Genomic DNA, 20,209 nt, shown 5'->3' with positions numbered 1-20,209 from the left:
GCGCTCATATGATCTTATGCAGTTGCGAGTGCCGTAAAACATCTACTAAATAAAAAATTAAAGACTAGAACTCTGAATCAGGAAGCAGTCTTCTACCCAATAAAGCAGTCTGAATGACCAAAAAAAAACCCAACTCATTCAAACATACTCTCAAGGGACTCTCTGTCTTGACCCAAAATGAGCAATTTTATTGCTCTCTTCTTCTTTTGTTTTTTCTTTTTTTTATTAGGGTAGAGATTCTTTTTTCCTTAATGTTACAGTTGATCTCTCTTTTGATATGTTTTTGAGCTCTGAGTAACTGCGTGTTATTAATTACTTTATTTTTTCTATCCTTCTGTTTTAACTTAGAAACAAACCAGTTACGTCTGTATTCCTCCAGCCATGCTCCCACAAATTTTGCTTATAGTTGTTAACTAACCTCTGTCTGCAAACAAATTTATAGAGGCAAACAAGACATTTTGAAAAAGTTTTTTGTCTTTTTGGTTTTGTCAACTTTGGTTAAATGTGTTCAGCTATATTGAAAGCACTGAGATGGTTGTGAAGCGTGTAGCAGCTTGTTGAAAATACTGAGATGCCCGTTGGTGGAGGTGTACACAGAAGATGGAGAATGTGAATACTTTCCACATTACCGTACTCCCTTTTTCCCACATGGTGCCATACTGTATAATCTGTGACTTTTATCCACATTATGTTATCTTTTTCTATAACTTCTGTTGATCAAAGTACGCTGCGGTTTGTGAGGATCGGTTAGAATTAATATATTGTTATTTTTTGTTTTATTGATTGAACGAGATGGGAATGTCCATAAATAAATAGAAATTTTGTTTTGTTGAGTCTTAAACGAGATTTTTTATTTTGACACATCCCTGTGACATGATAACGTTAAAGAGTCTCTCTGACTGCGGAAATACAGTAGAGTTCGCTTAAACCAAACCTGATTAATTTGAGACCGAAAGAATACAAAATCTTCAACTTTTGTCTTTTCTGTATTAGCAACGTCTCTAAACTCAAAATCTGGCGAAACTGGAGAAATTTTGGTAGACCCGCAGAATTTGGTTTAAGCGGACACCACTGTAGTTTTGATATTTGTAGAATTTTGTTTTTCTACAAAAGATTTGTTTACTCCACAGAATTGTTGTTTATGTCATTATTTCTGTATACTTAGAATAAAATTTGTTGTTTTTTGTTTTGTTTCCTAAGAATATAAGATACATATATATATAAGTAATATGTATTTATAGCTTTATACTATAGAGCCCTCATATTAATATTGAATGTGTTTTCATAAATATTCTCAGTCTGAAGGATAAGGTGAAAGTACCCTTTGAGTGCCTGATGGGTATGCTATTTATAATCAAGTCTTGTAAGACATACTCACTTCACATTGACACCAAAATTAACCAGATATTTGCAGCATTTTCCAAAGTCGTTGATATTTTTATCATAGAGAGTAAAGATGTGGTCTTTGTCTGATTTCCTAGTAAATGATTTATATTCATGTTCATATTTTTTTTTTACTTTATATGCTTGATTTATTCAAGTTATTCATTTTGTGTTGTTTGTCACAAATGAAGAAAAACAGTCACTCCATCCATGTTCACTTTTTAAAGAATTTTTGATGTGCAAAAATAAACATTGCTTGGCAGTTTTTCCCAGTGGCCAAGACAACCTGTTCTGCCCTTTCTTTCAAATATTTTTTTTTTTTTTTTTTGTAAGAGTTTTACGGCACTAAGTGCCGAAGATTAGAGGTGTTACAAGAGAGTAACAAACACAAAAAAGAAGGAGGGGAGATAGAGACGATAGATTTTTTGTAGGTAATAAGGAACAAACCACATCAGAGCACCCGCCTACCGCCCACTTCAAATGTTCATCTGGCTCTCTTCTCTTCAGCAATATAAGCCCACTACAGATGTACTATGTTTGCCCACATTGCTGGCACTACACTACCTCAGATTTACAAAGTTCTATCTGACATTTTTGGCCGTTTTGAGTTACAAAGACCATGAGATCAGAAATCAAATGCTCTATCTCTTCTTTATCAAAATCATAAGATTATTTAGTCGTTATCAAGATGTTTAATAAATTGCTGCAATTGCATTGGAAAAGTCTTGAAGTGTTGTGAAACTCAACTTTTTTAAGGTCAAATTTCTCAACTCGAGATAGGGTACTCAGGAGATAGAACTTTGTAATTCCAGGGTAGCGACTTTGAGTTTGAGGCCACAACAAGGGTGCTTCTGAATAAATTAACATTGTCTGGAGATGAGATTTGGGAACTGTCCTCGCTTCCAAGGATGACTGTTATTTAGAAAGTTCTACCTTTTGAATAAGTGTGACGTGGAGCTTATTACTGAACTCCGAAATATTGTTGTTTACCTTTTTATGCTCGATTACCATGAAATGCTCTAATTTTCTTTGCACTCGCACAAATTGTTCAATTCTGCTATACTATGATATGATCATCTTGATCATCTTACATCTCATCAACATAATTTTCTAGCACTTGTTTGCTAAGTGCGTGCTTTTTTTCATTGTCATGGTCTGGAAATGTATGTAATCAGTGGCAAAAATTTTCTTAGTCTCAGATGCTCTTGTTTTAGATTTCAATGTTGTGCTAATTTCCCCTTTTTAAAAAAATCCCTTTTGAGTTATTTAAGGCCAAAGAAGAAATGTTCGTAACATTTGATCAATTTCTGTCACATATGGTTGGTTTGGAAACTTTCAGCGCAACTGAATGTAAAAAAATACTGGGAACAACTTAAACAACATGTTAATCATTCATGAGAAGTTTTGTTTACACGAATGCAGTTCCTTTTCACTGTAGCGGTTTAATTGTGTAGTGTGTAGTTTTGCATTTGCCATGCTTTCTGTGGCCATTTCATTATATTTTTTGTTCCAGTCTGCTCAACCCTGACAAAGACGATATTAAACTTTTTTACTGTCTTTTTGTTTGGTTTTTTTTTTTAAATCTGCGATAATGTGAAGGAGCCATCGGATGAACTCATCATCTATCAAAAAAGGAAAATGATGGGAGGAATAAAATCCTATTTTTGGTGATGGTGATAGGGAGGGAGAGAGTCATCGAAGATGTGCTTTAATTCTCTTCTGAATGTTCCTTTTTATTCTCACTAAAATAAGAAGGCCGGTTTTCCTTTCATGTCTCATGATTACTTGACTGGAAACGTGCAATGATAAAACACTTTCTCAAAGAAATATCCGTACCTCACTGTTCACAGTTGTACAGACTCAACTCTGCATTGTATATACACTATTTATGTTGTGCTTTAGGACCACTCTCACCCCGTGATGTCACTATACAGATAATGTGCTATCTTGTCTATGTATTATGTCCATTCCTGAGTGAATACCTCGTGATGTCAGTCTCTAATTACGTAATATGTCTGTATGTGTCCATTCCTGACTGACTTTAATAATTTCGCAAAATCATTATTATCATTTATCATGTATGTAACTGTGGAATGTGTTTTAGTTTCTGTTGTTGCCAGCTGTTAATTCCCAAAAAATTAATTCTCAAATTACAGATGAAAATGAATTGATGTATAGATTTAGGTGGAATGTTGTGTAAGAATAGATTCCCTTTTTTTTTTGCGCTTCTTAATGATTTCTTTAAAACCTAGATGTACCGGTAGTATACATTTTTTTATGACATTGTTAACTTTATGGAGTCCCGACTATTATGTTATTATAACTTGGTTCCATTGACTCTTGGTTTCCCTGTTATTTATTCTGATCAATGTAATTTTTTTGCATTGGCATCGGTGAGCTCTCAGTCTGTTCTGTGATAGAGCTATCTGTGTGACAGCTCTGTTTTGAATAAAGAGGATGTTGAGTTTGTATGTAATAGTTTGCAGTGTGATGATGTATTTGTATAAGAAAGTGAGAAAGTACGAGAATTTTTAACAACGGGTGGTTGATGGGTGCTCTAGTGTGGTTTGCTCCTTCTTTCCTATCTAACATGTATTGTCTTTATCTCTCCTCCTTTTTTGTGTTTGTTACCCTCTAATCTTCAGCACTTTTATGACCATATTGTGTTGCAAGGGTCGTAAAACTCTTACTGACTGAAACTAAAACAAAGTGAGAAAGAGAGAATTCTTTGGTTGAAAACTTTTTTTTTGTGGAAGACCTAAAGATGCATTATTGTAGATTATTCTCATACAAAAACACCAAAATAAGGCACAGTCATACTCGCTCCCAGCAGTTGGTTGGTAGGTGCTCTGGTGTTTGTCTGTTCCTTCTTTCCTATCAAACATCTATAGTCCTGGTCTCTCCTCCTTTTTTATATTTATTCCGCTCTTGTTACACCTCTGATCGTTGGTACTTAAATTATCTAATTGAAATAGTTTTGCAAGTGCTATAAAACGCTTGCTAAAACTTTTTGTTTTATAAAGCCATACTTATACCCTGACCAAAATTTCCACTCCGTTGTCATATCAATGGCAGAATTTTGGTGTCGATTTTTTTCATTAAAAAAAATAATAATGATGAAGAAGAATGAATGAATATACCCGCTCAGCAGCAAGCTCTATGCACTTGACAGTCTATATTATATATATTATTACCCCAGCGAACCCACAGCTAGAACAGTTGGAAAAAATCTCAGCTTTCCGGGAAGTATACAGTGCAAGCAGTCGATTAAGTGCTCAAACGCTACCAAACTGACTAGATCTTTTGTTGTCTGTAGCTGGATACCCATTCCATGCCATGAACACGTGTACCTATGCTCTTCCCCCCAATCTAATCCGCCCCTATAGTACACCTAGGACCCCTTGTGTAAGGTGTACGCAGTAAAAGCCCCTCGTCTGCTGACCATATATCCGACCTCTCCCAACCCTGGCTCGCGCTAAGAAACGTCATGTCTTAAGTGAGTGTCAACATCACATGTCTTGATGTGATAGAAGACTTGTGGTTGGTCACTTTGGGTGTACGCAACAGGCTAGATGTGTAATAATCTAGGATGTGGATGCGACCGATGGTCCCTTGTAATACAGTAGATTTATAAGCTTCGTTGCTGGAGAAAAGTTTTGAAGACACATCAGCGGGGCCTGTTCGCCCAGCAAGCGACTTCGTTGAAACCGAGTTTGCTCATATGTGTGTCCGTTGAATCCGAGATATTTTTGTGACTTAATCGAATTTAAAAAGTCCGTCCCCTTTTGCTGAACCTGACCTCGTTGCATCCGAGTTTCATTGTGTTACTTGAGTTTTTATGACAATATGACTTATTGAAACACAACTTGTTGAAATTCCCCCAGATAGGCCTACATGTACCTACGAGGGTGTGGTGGCGGAGCGGTTAGTGCGCTGGTCTCCGAAGCGGAAAGTCCGGGTTCGATACTCGGTTCGGACACGCATTTTTTCGCCTCCTCCTGCCCACCCAACAGTAACCTGACTTCGAGTTGGGGAATTAAAGGCGTCATGGAAAGGAACTGGCCACCCTACCATAATATGCCGAAGGCCCAGGAAGTTGTCTCACTAATAAGGCAATCCCTAAATTCGAATGTCCAGATCGGATGCGGGAACAACTCTTTACATGTACCTACATTGCTGTACAATGTATATGCGTACCAGTGCCCTTACTGATATTGATATAATTCCACTCTGACCCATTTTAAGTACCCAAACTGCAGCTTGTGTATTCAGCTTATTGATTGTCATGTTTGACGTTCTTTTCTTTAAAAACTTGTGTAGTGTCCTTGTTTTCTTCTTTCTTCTTCTTCCTCGTTCTCGATGACAGCAGCTTGACAGTCAGTCCGATGTCGCGCACCAACAGTGCAGTTCGCTTCAACTTTGAGAAACTGCCATAGAGCTTTTCTCTCAAGGGGAGCCACATATATTTCTGCCTCGTCTGTGTACAAAGTGTGGCGCAGCGCGGGAAGTGCTGAAGGATATGGTTGGCATGTGCAGAGTCCAAGTCCTTTGGGCATAAGAGAAGGACAGTGAGATTTGACTTTGCAATTTTGCCTAATAAAAATGCCGTTGATAATTTTATCTCTGGTGGGGACCTGTTATTGTTTCTTGTGAATGCAATCACAGGAATTTGCGGGTGGTTGATGGATGCTATGGTGAGACCAAGCTTCATATGACAAACTGAGCTGTGTTCCCAGATAGAAAGGGTGGAGGCGAGTGAAGAAGAGAGAGAGAGAGAGAGGAAGAGGAGGAGGAAGAGGTAGAAAGGGTGGTTGAAGAGGGGCAGAAAGGAGCATTATGATAATAATGTGATATTTAATTAAACTTATAATAATGATCATGAAAATCCTTTCTACAGCGCCCACTTCCAACTCTAGGCACATTACAACTTTTGTTTTTTGCCCAAACACAAAATTGATACATTAATTTGCTTGAACATGCATACGAGTGCGAGTATGACGAAATCCGATATATTATAGATCTATTATATATAATTTTGTACCTTTCAAAGCGGGTCTGGAAAAGGGGGGTGGGGGTATAAGAGACCCAATCAACGAATATTTCAAGCAAGACTAGGACTATAATGTTATTATTCAGCGTGTCCCGACTACAATAACAGGGCTGCCGGGACCGATGTGATGTCCTTGTAAATGACGACGAGGATTACGTTTACAAAGGGAACATCAATATGTATTACATGGATTACCCACTAGGCTACCAATAAAAATCACCAACTTATATTGCTAACTTTCTTTTCCAGTGGTATATTTTCCCTCACTTCAACGTAGTCTCATGGAGGTTGCCTGGACATAATTAAAATTGCAGGTGTCTAGTTTGTTCACTTTCGTCTGACCGTGGTTAAAACAAGGTATGAAATTGCTACATGTGTTTTTAATATTTTCATACCTTTGCATAGGTCTACATTAGTTATAATAGCTTGTTCATTTTTGTCTAACCGCGGTAAAAGCAAGTTAAAATGAAATTAATCGCTCAGATCTTTGCATACGGGTCAAAAAGTTGGACGACCAATAGAATCTAAAAGCCCGTTCATAAAGGTCACTGCAAACAAAGGTTCTGGCGCGTTTTCTTTGATGTTAGCCTAAAGCAGGGGGTTGGGTTTTTTTTTTAAATAAGGGGATTTACAGCATTCACCGAAAACATTCACACGTTGACATTAAAATGTTCCTCAACACCATATATACTTTAATTACATGAAACACGAATCAAGAGACAAATGTACGTGAGTACTCATAGGGTTAAATCTACAAGAAAACTGAAATTATGTGGGGGCAAGGAGGTACGTGCAGGCCTACAGCTGTCTCATAATGAGCCATTTGTAGGCAAAGTTAGTATATATATATATATTATATCCTGTGTATGCACACAAAGAGAGAGATTTTGACTTAAATAATATAAAAGTAAAAGTAGAGAAAGTTTTACAATATTTTTTTTCGAAGAAAACCAAGTAGTCTAAGAAGTCCATTCTATATTCTCTTCCCATTAATTACGATTTCTTTTTTCGTGTGCGAGTGTTTTCTTTTATCACCTTTCAACTGTCAATAACCCTGCCTCCACACCCGTGTCTGATTAAATGCGTGTTTCACTTTGAGGAAAAGAAATGTTTTAACAAAAATTTATATCAGTAAGCCTAGATCTAGTTTATAACCTCTGACCAGAAGTCAATAAATTAAGCCGTGTTTGAAATGCATTTCAATTTACTGTTATGTTTTATAAAAATAGAACATTTCAAAATATCTGAAAATCCAAATCGCTCAAGGGGTGTGGCGGAAGTAGTAGATCAATTGCCAAATTTTCGGCAAGATCTTTTTGTGGTAGGCAAATGCTTATTTTTGTGTAAGATAGGCCTACTGGCCTACCTCGAAATTCCACTGAAACGCAAACTTTTGGTAGTAGACTCACTGCTTTACATTAAAAGTGGTTTAAACTAATATATTGCAACTTTGTAACATGTCCCGTAGCCTTGCCCGTAGCCTACCAAATGGAAAACCGTGACTCGGAGTTTTTTTGTGTGCCATTCCCGAGCTCTTCAGTTGTTGATGTAGATGTCTCTGGTCTGGACTGTTGACCTCTTTAGAAAAGCAACGGACCAAAACAATAATCTGGAGCAGAGATACAAGCTCAGAATTGTGTCTCTGTGTGTATAAAAAGTAGACTGCGGCCGGACTTCGAACTTCGAGCTCAAACTTTGCTCTTCGTGCAACGTTTTAGAATTCGTTAAGTCTAGAATCTAGATTCTAGTTATAATAGATAGAGGTGACAAGGTAGAGACTAACTAATTTGCAAAACTACTGACTTTCTTCAGTCTTGAGGAGCTCGCTGAGCAAAAAAAAAGTAAACAAGCTTGCTGCACTTTGTTGGAGTGGATCTGAAGTGTCAAGATCCAAAAAAAAGGTCTCGCCAGTCAGTCAGTCCTGTCAGCCTGTCGGAGTGTGTGAGTCCATTCAAATTCATTCATGCCCGCGAAGTAGGCCAAAGGCTGCGTACAAGAACTCCAAGCAATATTTGTGTTTTCTCTTTCCATTCACTCAGCAAAGGGGTTGTAAGTTAAATGTTGTGAAGAGTGTTTTTTGTGATTACAACCACCCTCCTCCCTTTTCCTTTTTGGTATTCTTTGCTTTCACTGAAGTTGTCTTTATGCTCAGGTTTTGTAAGGTCCTTAATAAAATTTCTCGTTCATTAGGCCTAGATCTAGAGGTAAATTTGTACTTTCACTCCCGAACACTGATGCACTGCCACGGGGGTCAAACTGCAGTAGTGTTGTTTGCTGCAGATCAAGACATAGATTTCTATATATCAATTGCGTAGTGACTATTTCTCCGAACGCTCTGGAAAATAAAGTTGAACTCTATTTCTCCAAACGGTTTCTGATCTCGAGATTTTTTGATTATTTGCGAGATTTGGGCGTCATCCTGTCATTCTGCCGTTCTGCGAGGACTGGGTGGAAGCATTTTTTGCATCGAATTTTATTTCTAGAGCTAGAGATTTTTAAATTTCAGAATATTCAGATACTTCAGTTGTGGTTGGGGCAACGTTCCCGGACTATACTTCATTTTAAAATCTTTAAAAAAGGTACACTTTGAGAAAACAAGACAGCTCGACCTTGGCAGACCTATATTTTGCATTTAGTCACCAAGCAAAAGCTAAAATCTTTCATGGAAAAAAAAAATCCCCCCCCCCCCTGTTCACACCTTACACACACACTACACACACACGCACACACACACACACACACACACACACACGCACACTCACACACACACATGCACACTCACATACACACACACTCACATACACACACACACGGGCCACTCCATTCACTTATTATCAACATATCTCGAGAACGGAAATCGTTCGGAGAAATAAAATTCAATTTTATTTTCCCGAACGTTCAAAGAAATAGAGCCGGCCTTGATCATGGCCACTTAAACTGTCGCAAATCAATGATTTTTTTTTACCCCAGTGCGGGCAGGCCCCCCCGTTTGGTCCAAAGCGCGCAAATTACTACGAGGTTAGTCATACACATTGTGTGATAGCTTGATTAAAATCAATCAAATATTTCAAATACTATTAATTTGCTACGTTGGGAAGGAGTTCCGTAACGAGTGACCACCCTAACAAACACAATAAAGAAGAGACCTACCTAACCCTACCACCCTAACCCTGACCCTAACCCTAACCCTACCCCTACCCCCATCTCTACCCCAAACCCTACCCCTGGCCTCTATTCTACTCTTGTCTCGTAGTGGTCGCTCGTTACGGAAGTCCTCCCTGAAGTTAATATTCGTGTTCAGTGTATAGTGTATCAATATAATTTAGTAGAAAATGAACAACTGGTAAAGTGTGAGATGGGAGAGAAAGTAAAAGAAGAATATATATATATATATTACCGTTTATTTTTATATCCTTTTTAAACAAATAATGACTTAAATACTTTATATGCCATTGGACTTGTCTTGCAAATTTTATAATATTTGAATGGTTTCTGTTCATCTATAAAGCCGAATTCAGTAATTGCGTTGTAACTTAATTTCTGTGCTTTGAAACAATCGGGGGGTTATTTTAGTTTACAAGTGAAAGTGGCTATTCTTTGGCATCGTAACGGTCAGTAAATCGATATCTATTCTCTGGCATCACGTACAGTTGCACCTGTCACTTCCCCTCAGCATTCCATCTCCCCTGTTGGCACGTTATGGCCATTATTGTTGCACCTGAGTTCAGTGCCAGATGCGCCTTCTCGTACTTCTGGCGATGACTGAAGGCTGTTGGCGCTTGTGGTGTTGTCACCTCTGACACAGAAATTCCTCCTTCTTCCGTCACTGGAGCTTTCATTGAAATTGTGTTGTGGCTGCGTGTCCAATTATGGTGAATGGCATTTTGAAGAAATGCCGACCCTGATGAGTGTTTGTGTAAAAGGCCAAATGCCGACAGGGGAGATGGAAAGCTGTGAAGCAACATCATATGTGCAACTATGCATGACACCGGAGTTAGCCATCGATCTAATGACCGGACTAAACTGCCGTAATTTCTGCTGCAGAACACAATATTATAATGTTCTTGCTTGTATTCACTGTTACAGGTTAATAAACCAGTCACCATGAAATCAGCTCTTATCATTGGAGCCACACGGGGCATTGGAAGGCAGATTGCGAAGACTTTTTCAGAGAATGGTTACAGAGTCTGCGTTTCAGCGAAGACTACAGAGTCTACGGAGAAGACACCAGGTGAGCTTTTGGCTGCAATTCATTCTTTTACATAAAGCTCTCCCTATTTTGAATTGAATTTTATGTTTACTTATAAAATATTTTCCATTATAAAACTATGGCATCGGTGGCCTAGTGGTTAGGCTCTCAGACTCGCAACCGTAAGGTCATGGGTTAGAATCCCGTCAGGGGCCTGACGTTGTGTCCTTGGGAAAGGGACTTTACACAAATTTTCCTCACCTCACCAAGGTGGGAATGAGTACCCAGCTATAGACCGTGAAAGATCTTGTCAGTTTGTGTTTGAGCACGTAATCAACTGCTTGCACTGAATGCTTCCCAAGAAGCTGAGAATGTTTCTGAGTGTTCTTTGGTCTTCTGGGGTAATAATATGGTGTAAAGTGCATTGATCGTGCTGTTTAGCGGGGATATAATGCACTAAACAACTGCTGTTAAAATTATAAATTATTATTATAAATATTGTTCTGAGAGCTGTCACTTTCTGTTTCTCACACTTGTTGAAAGGGTGGAGAGGGATGATAATCATGTTTTATCATTTTATTTTGTAAATAGAGCCCACAACAAGATTAGCAAAAATATGGATTTATGTACATTTTAAGTATGCTCCTTCGTGGTGTTAAACTTTGTGTAAGGACAAGGTTTTCGTCTTTCCTCAGGGTCAGTGTATGATGTGGCTAATGAAATTGTACAGAATGGAGGAGAGGCCTTCCCTATCAAATGTGATGTAAGGTCTGATGAGAACGTTCAGGCAACTATTGACACCTGCATCGAAAAATTTGGACAAATCGATGTTGCAGTGTATAATGCAGGTGAGATATTTGTTTTCAAATAATTTCCTCTCTTGGAAGACTCTATACTTGTTGAAATTGTTAATTTTACAGATTTGATAGACATTCTGGTACTGTGAATTCAATGACATAAGTTTTAGATTTATATATTATTTTTGAAAATCTGAAATTTTTATGGACTTACTGTTTTGCTATTCTGTCTTGGAATAGCAACAGAGGTACATTGAGTTTTTTTAAGACATTGCAGTATTTTCTTCATCTTTGTGTCATGATTTAATTACCACAAAGGGATCTTTATCAAGCCTGCCATGTTTTGTGAAGACTTGAAAGCTCTTTTACAGAGCTTTGTAGACTAGTGAAATAAGTGCATGTTTGTAAGAATTACTTTGGCTAAATAATTCTCTCAAACTTATATAAATAGTAGGCATGTGCTTCTAAAATTTCATTCTCCTGAGCCATCCCACTTAATATGGGGTATTGTCTAAAAGTGGAGCTCATGTACACAATTGAGTATTTCTTGGCCAAGGTTAGTTTTTAAAAATGTTAATGTAATACTTATTGTATTTTTAACTGTGATTATTGCCAACAGGCTCTGTTAATCACTTCAAAGTACACCTATTCTGTAATTCCTTAATACCACAAATAAATGGCTCTCTCTTTCTCTTTCTCTCTGTCTCTCAGTCTCTGTCTTTCTGTCTCTATCACTGTCTCTTTCTCTCTGTCTCTGTCTCTCTCCTCTCTCTCTCTCTCTCTCTCCCTCTCTCCCCCTCTCTCTCTCTCTCTCTCTCTCTCTCTCTCTCTCTCTGTCTCTCTCTCTCTGTCTCTCGCTCTTTCTCCTCTCTCTCTTTCTCTCTCTCTCTTTCTCTCTCTCTCTCTCTCTCTCTCTCTCTCTCTCACACACACACACACACACACACACATACACACACACACATACATACACACACAGACACTCACACGCACGCACACACACACACACACTCAAACACTCCGTAAAAAATGTATCTTTTGTATTCTCGTGTTATTAAGGGCATTTTTTACTTTTTGCTTACCTCAGGAGCTATTCTGTGGAAACCTGTTGTGGAGACACCCCTCAAGCGATGGGATTTGATGAATGAGGTCAATGCGAGGGGGTCTTACAGCATGGTGACAAAATTACTGCCTCATATGCTAGATCGAAAAAGTGGAAGACTTATTCTTGTCGCGCCACCAATCTACAACAGGTATAATGCCTTTTTTGGCGTGTAGCCAATCGCTACTCTAGTTTTGAGAAATTTGGCATGAAAAAATTTGAGTTTCACGTGTCAAGCTTTTAATATCCTGATAACGACTCTGAATAATCTCAATACATCCATAAATGTCAGATAGAATATTCTAATTCTAATGTAGCAAAATAATGCAATGGTTTAGTGTTCATCGTACTTTATATTTTAATTTTTGTTGTAAATAATGTAAATGCTTAATTTTGTTTGTTTGCAGTTTTTGGCTTTTCTAAGGACTGAGGAGATGGAAGGGTTTTTTTTTTTTATCCAAGGGATAGTTTCAATCTGAAGGGAGGGGGGGGGATAGAATTCTCAACAGAAGCAAGCAAATAATGTACACTAATTGTCTAATTCACTCACATTTTTGTCCTCTCTTTAATAAAAATTTCCTTCTTTTACTATTTGTCAGGTTTTTCAAAGGAAAAACACCGTACTCAATGACGAAGATTGCCATGACAACTCTTGTTCATGGGCTGGCTAACGAGCTGGCAGGGACTGGTAAGAGTATAGACCCCCTTTGTCTGAACCCAGATAACTATTGCAGGGCTGTCCAACATTATGAATTTGGTGGAATCTTTAAGACTTATTCAGTTTTACGGAAATTGGATTGTAATACCCCTGATTCTGATATTTTTCAAACTTTTGGCTACCCCAACCTACTGCTATCCTTCTTTGTGTGAAAGAAGAAAAACGACCAGACCCGAACGGTCACAATGTCGCAATGTTACTTGCAGATCAAACTTTAACACCCTCTCTGCATTGAGCCCTTGTAGTCGCTCAGTGCCACTTTCATTTTAGAAGTGTCAAAGTCATTTTGTGAATATTAAAACCAGATTACTAAATTTATTGTGGAGTCTGTTTTTAAAAACGGAAATTTGTGGTAACACCATATTTCTTTGAAGTAGCCGATTAATCAGTTTAGAAATGTTGCTTGAATAGAAGAAAAAACATTGTGGTTTTTTTCTTTTGCATTACTGGTATTTTCAGGTTAACCATTTTTGGTTTAAGAGGATTCCACTGTATTTGTTGATATTAGGGTGTGATATTTTCATTTTCTTGTATGCTTGAGAGTCGCAGACAATGATTGTAGTACTTTGAAGTGTAAGATTCAGTTCTTAACACGAAATGCTATCAAAGACCCCTAGGTGTATCCTACAGAGATCACATGATGAGTATTCCCAGAAGTTATGGAAAGAATTGAACAAGATGGTCGGCCTTTTTTCACTCTGAACGTACGTGCACAAACTGAAATGTTTTGGGCACATTTCAAGATTATGCTGACAATATCGAAGGCTGTCCCACTGGGCACAGTGACAGTACATGGAGGCAGAGGGAGAGGAAGACAGCAAAACAGATGGGAGGATAACATCTCATAGTGGAGTGGCCTGAAAACCTTCAAAATGTGTTATGTTTCTAGCAGGAGGTTCTTATACCTAACAAAACCAGAAGAAGTTATTTGGGATATTCAAACACTTTGATTTTTTTTTCCAGAGTAAGAGACGTGATTTTTTTTTCAACCTGTTGGTGCTTGATTATATCAAGTTTTTCTGTTACAGGCGTTTCCATCAGTGCCATTTGGCCGGCCACTGTTGTCGAAAGTCAAGTGACTGTTGTGCAAAAAATACCCCCTGCATATTATCGAAAGGCCACAGTATTTGCGGATGCTTGTCTTGGGATTGCAGAAGAAAAATCTGAAAAGTAAGTCTCGACTGCAAGTTGTGCATAAAATTGATTTACATTGGATGTATGAGCCATTCTCAAAAGTACTGCCAACTAACATTGCAACTTAGGAATATTTTTGGACAGTCAATTTGAATTTTTTGCTTTTCTGACTTTAATGCTGTCTAAGCTGAGCGTTATTTATAAAAATTTTGAACCATTTAATTTGAGAAAATAATCTAACACAACTTTATGAATAGAAAAGTTTTCCAGATTTTCTACCCCTGTACTGCACACTCATCACTTGACCTATTGGTGACATGGATGGGTTTGCCTCATTTTTTTCTTTCAAATTACTGTACTAGCAAGCATCATGTTGAAATTTGCACATACGGTTAGATTAAAACGCTTTAGGGTACTTATTCTTGACATTTTTTACACAATTCTAAGGAAATGCCAAAAAAAAGCAGTGCTCAATGATGTGAGTGTCCACACTTTTGTATTCTTTTGACCAAATGTCAAAAATACAATTAAAATGTTGTCTAGTATATGGCCGCTTTTAAGGACAAGCAGGCTAACCCAAATTTCAGGGGTTTCCAGAAATCTTGACCAACACCAAAAGTGGGCATTGCCCTACCAATATGAAAAGTTTGGTTTCATTGGTGTTTTTATTTGTTTGGTTATAGAGAAAACTCTCCTTGTCTTTTAAAGAAACTGAACCAGGGTCCAAAACTTTTTACCTTTGATTTTCTCAAGACATTTTTCGGGATCGCCCCCTTGTGTTTAAAAGCGACCATTTTATATACTGTTACCTTTGTTCATTTAGCTTGAGTACCTTTGACTGTCCAATTGGTTTGGTACTCTCAGAAGTGGTCTTTGTCAAAGATGTAACTTTATAATGCAGCACAAATGAACTTGACAAGCATAGCATTTTCTGGAAACATTGACGAACAACGACGTATTAGATAGTTGATTGTTAGATCCCTCCTGAATTCAATAAGTTGGAATACAAGTGTTTGCATCAGACATGGGCTATAATCATGTGATTGATGTAAAGCGCTCAGAGCTTATACTCATTTGGGATAGAGCGCTATATAAATGCAATCTATTAATATTATTATTATTATTATTCATTGCCCATTTTCAATTTCTCTTATGGACTAGTTAAGTTGTTTCAAAACAGGCGTTTTCTGTTCTTCTAGCCTGTCAACTATGAGTTGAACCAACATGGGCCGGAGCACCAGGGTCTGTGGTGTAGCAGTTAGGCACTTTGTCATCACACGCAGGAGACCTAAGTTGAATTCCTAAAATGGGAGAATTTTTATCGAGTATCTTGGTCTTTCTTGTAAGATGTGATGTAGTATTCCTCTCTTTCTGGTTGGCTCTGACAGGCAGGGTGGAAGCCTGCCTCCTAAATGATTGATTGAAATTGTTTTGTTGGGGATGTAAAAACACCTACGATTATATAAAAGGAAAGAAATTTTTTTTCCAAGGCTAAGGCTTTCACAGAGTGGAAATTGAACAGATTACAGTAGTCTAGCCTTCGACTACAGGTGCATTCGTCCATTTCGGTTTATACCGGTGTAACGTCTAGTTTGAGAGCTTGACCACTTACTCAATGAAAAGAACAAAATTTGTGTTTTGATTGAAAAACAACTAATTTTTGCAAGTGGTCGGAGGGCGCCACTGGAAGGTCAGCTCTCTCTTGCTTTTACTTTGAAACTTTTTTTTTCTGTCGATCTCTCTTGCTTTTACTTGGTGCCGTGACCAAAACTGAGTCGATAGTGTAGTAAATCACCTTCACAAACAAAACAAACCGACTGTGTGCCTTTTTTTTCTGTCAGTTTCTCTTGCTTTTATTTTGTGCTTAACCACCATTATCTGCAGCAATCTGTTTCTAATTGTTAATTTCAAACACAAACCCTTTGAATTATCTGTGCTCCAGGCTCAATGGTAAGGCACTGCTTGATGAGGATTACCTGAGGTCAGAGGGAGTGAGCGACTTCACAAAGTATCGGGCTGACCCTGACAAGGAACCTCCACGAATGATGCCCAAAGAGCTTCCGTCGCTTTTGGTGGCCGAGGAAAATGATCCTCCGTTGTCGTCCAACTTGTGAGCTGTTCTCGTCTAAGATCAAACGTTCAAGGGAGATTGGCGGCAGAATGTTTGCTAAGTGCCAGTGTAGCAAAGTTTGTTTTACTAAGTGCCTAGTTTATCAAGGTTTGTGTTGAGAGTCAGGGAACACGGAACTCAGGATTTCAGTAATACTATTGTTGATGCCATTGTTGTTGTTGCTGCTCTAACTTTTTATAGATCTAAGCACTGTCTCGCTTGCCCATAGCGAAACAGGCACAATGCGAACAGATTTTAAAGGCTCAATTTTTTTCTGATACGTGTATTTCTTTTTATATTTAAAATACGTACGTTGAGAAATTTGTAAATAGTGAAAATAGGTTTGCGTGTCCATTTTGTTTTCGCTCTGTGTGTGGCAGACTGAATGTTGAAAAAGCTGTTGTATTCGCCCAAATAATATGAAAGATATTTGTGAAATGTATCTCTGTGTTTTTGTTCATGCTTATTGTTCCATTCCTAATTGTATTTCACTGGGGACATTCAAGTGTTCGGATTAGAAATTCGGAATCGTAATAAGGTTGATTAGATTCTCAGTGGTGTGGTTAAACCGTCATAGATGAGCGACGAGAAGAACATGAACGCAGCAAAGATCATGTAGTGCTTAAAAAAAAAAGAGTAAAGTTGACAGAAAGAGAAAGTTTGGGAATAGTAATATAGTACTAGTACAACCTATTGGTGCCATCTTTAGTTGTCATTTCTTTACGTCACAGACGTGTAGGACCGACCTACCAGTGGCACTCTCCATCAACTAGCACTGAATAAACTTATCATGTAGAATAGAATCTCTTTTGCTAATAAGCTAGTTAGGAGATTCTCAACTACAGTATAGCACATTTATAGCCATCAGATTTCCAGGTCCCCAATTTTTTTTTTTTTAATTCATGACTTGTATTAATTTGTATTCAAAAGACATGCATTGCAATATATCCGTACATAAAAGGAAAAGATTTCCATGTCCAGGCAGTTTTGCTGTATGCATACTAGATTATTCTAGACTGTGTAAAAGAATAATCGGAGCATCTGACTGTAGGATCTTGCCTGTGCTGGTTGTGATGTTTTTGGGTTTGTTTATTTTTGTTTTTCCTATGCATGAAAATGCATTATGCTTTTCTGACTTTCCAGTTTTTTATACATATTTTTTCTGAACAATTTGGTATGTAAAATGTTATAATAATGTTCAAATCAAATTATGAATAGATCTTTATATATTATATATAAAAGTACAAGATGGGAAAAATACATGTTTAAGGAGCTTGGCCTTCACCAAACTCATCCACTGGTAGTGTTATCTTCTGGATGACAGCAACTATGTGAGAGTGAGACTGTTGATGTGGGTGGTTGGTGGGTGCTCTGTTGTGGTTTGCTTCTTCTTTCCTATCAAACAAGTAGGGCCTATCGTCTTTATCTCTCCTCCTTCTATTTTATATTTGTTTACTCTCTTGTAACACCTCTAATCTTCAGCACTTATATGACCTTATTGTGTTGCAAGTGCCGTAAAACGCTTACTAAAACAAACTGTTGATCTCTTGGGCTAGTTCTGCTTAGTCCCAGAGAAGGAAACTTTTTGAGTTACGTCTTTTTATCTGCAGACAGCTGCCTTGCCTTGTTCAATGTTTCTGCTGTGATAGACTTGTGTGTTTTTCTTCTGTTTGTGTATTGGTTGATTGTGAATTATACTGAACAGGTTATATGCGATAAATATATTTGAAACTGTCTTTTAAATGTGTATTATTTTTTTAATATTAAACATTTTTTCTGTGCTGATTTTGTCTCTACTCAGTTATTTTAGACCAAATGCTCATACATGGTATCCATATTTTTACAATATGATGATGTTCAGAAAAATGTGTTATTTTCTTCATTAAGCAGAGTATCGGTTTATCATTAAAAGTTTTCATGCATAAAGGATGAATTACACTAAATTACAGTGTTGTCATTTCTTTGCTGGTTTCCACCAAATTCTTTGAAAGGATTATTTTTCTCCTAAACAAAGACAGCGAATTATCATCACCATCATCATCATCGGCCTTTCTCACCACCAACGAGAATTCTCCATCATATACTTTTGTCCTGGACTATTGTCTCCATCTCTGTCCAGTCAAACTGTATCCGTGGACAGTTGACTGGTGCTCTGGTATGGTTTGCTCCTTCTTTCCTATCAAATGTCTATCATCCTAATTTCTCCTTTTTTTTTTCTCTTGTGTTTGTTACTATCTTGTAACACCTCTAATCTGTAGTACATCAATTAATTTTATGTCATATTTAAATGATCAGAACATTTGAAAGACATTAAAAATAATTAACTGTAGTCATTTGAAAAAAAAAGTACTTTATGCAAATTATGTGACTGTGACGTTTAGTTTCGGTAAACGACAGGATAACTGAGATATTTTTCACGTCATGTCATTTACAGAAACTGAACACGTGACGGAATTTCCATTATAAAGAATTTTTTTTTCCCCAGATGACTGCATTTAAATATGATTTTTAACTTGTCTTTCACATGTTCTGGTCATTTAAAGTTGAAATAAATTAAAAGATATTGAATTACAGTGTTATCATTGTAAGAAAGTATAATCCAAATGTCCCTCAGTTACTGTGGAATAGCCCTACTACCCCGAAAATGTATCAAGACTTCAAAATCCTTTCCTTGAAATGGGAGAGCCCAGCTCGTGGCAGACCCAGATGAAAAGTTCAGCAAAGTAGCAGTCACAGAGAACAGTGATATTTGAGGCTTTATGGATCTGAAAGTTGAGAATTTAATGTGCTCCTGTAGGCCTACTATAATGTAAATGCACTGGTCATCTTCATACATTGACGGACGAGCTATTAATTTAATTATAAATTATCCTGTTATGGGCGCAGATAATAGGCCTTCATATCATTATCATTACACAAGTGGGCACAGGGTTATACTATACTGCCGTGCCATACAGACCGACGTATCTTCAAAAATTAATTTTTGCATTTTCATTTAAATGGGCGCCTACACCCTCTCTGCATCTTGTAAGAAAAAGCAGGAAGACGTATACTATCAGCACGACAAATAGGAAACTTCACTATGACAAATAGACGTAACTGAAGGGCCATGCTCATATTTCCAATGGCTGTGCGACGTAATTCAAAATCATTTAAAACAATGCAGATAGGCCTACGTCGCTCTGCCTTGGCACGGCAGTATAACTGCAGAAGAGGGAATTTTTATTGTTCCTATTGAGTTTATGTGTTATACTTCACTGAGCACCAGGTTATGGTATTACAAAGCAGGCGAGTACTAAGATTAAGAAGAGATATCACGTTGAGCAGGAATGTCATGTAGTCCGAAAAGGACAAAGTCTCTCTTTCTCTCAAATTCAAACTTATGAAGTTTTCGAGAAAAAAAATGTACGGCACTTGAAACCCAATATAAGACCATGTAAGTGCCGAAACTTAGTAGTAGTGTTACAACAGCAGTAACAAACACAAAAAGAAGGAGAGAACAGGATGATAGAATGTATTTGATGGGAGAGAAGGAGCAAACCACAGCAGAGCATCCACCAATTTTAACCTCCCGAATTCAAACTTTCATTCTTGGTTTTCTGATAAGTCCATAAAAACAAAGTGTGCCATGGTCATAGCAGAATGTTGTGGAAGTTTTATTTTAAGCTTTTCGCAAGAGAAATTGCATATCTCTCCACAATTACATGTATTGTCCTATATCTTCAT

The 20,209-nt window shown here is 37.6% G+C and overlaps 1 protein-coding gene across 1 annotated transcript; it reads left to right on the top strand.

Moving 5' to 3' along the window:
* The first annotated feature begins 7,995 nt into the window (after positions 1–7,995).
* On the top strand, positions 7,996–17,143 carry LOC101859187 (hydroxysteroid dehydrogenase-like protein 2). The gene is made up of 7 exons (XM_005104160.3): positions 7,996–8,374; positions 10,520–10,664; positions 11,318–11,470; positions 12,507–12,672; positions 13,121–13,209; positions 14,268–14,409; positions 16,316–17,143. The coding sequence occupies exons 2-7, from the start codon at positions 10,538–10,540 to the stop codon at positions 16,485–16,487; spliced, it is 849 nt and encodes a 282-aa protein (XP_005104217.1). The 5' UTR covers positions 7,996–8,374; positions 10,520–10,537; the 3' UTR covers positions 16,488–17,143.
* Positions 17,144–20,209: the final 3,066 nt, after the last annotated feature.

Source organism: Aplysia californica, unplaced genomic scaffold (assembly GCF_000002075.1).
Source record: "Aplysia californica isolate F4 #8 unplaced genomic scaffold, AplCal3.0 scaffold00407, whole genome shotgun sequence".
NCBI classification, from domain to species: domain Eukaryota; kingdom Metazoa; phylum Mollusca; class Gastropoda; order Aplysiida; family Aplysiidae; genus Aplysia; species Aplysia californica.
Note: the sequence above shows the minus strand (reverse complement) of the source record. Positions and strands in the feature narration are given on the sequence as shown.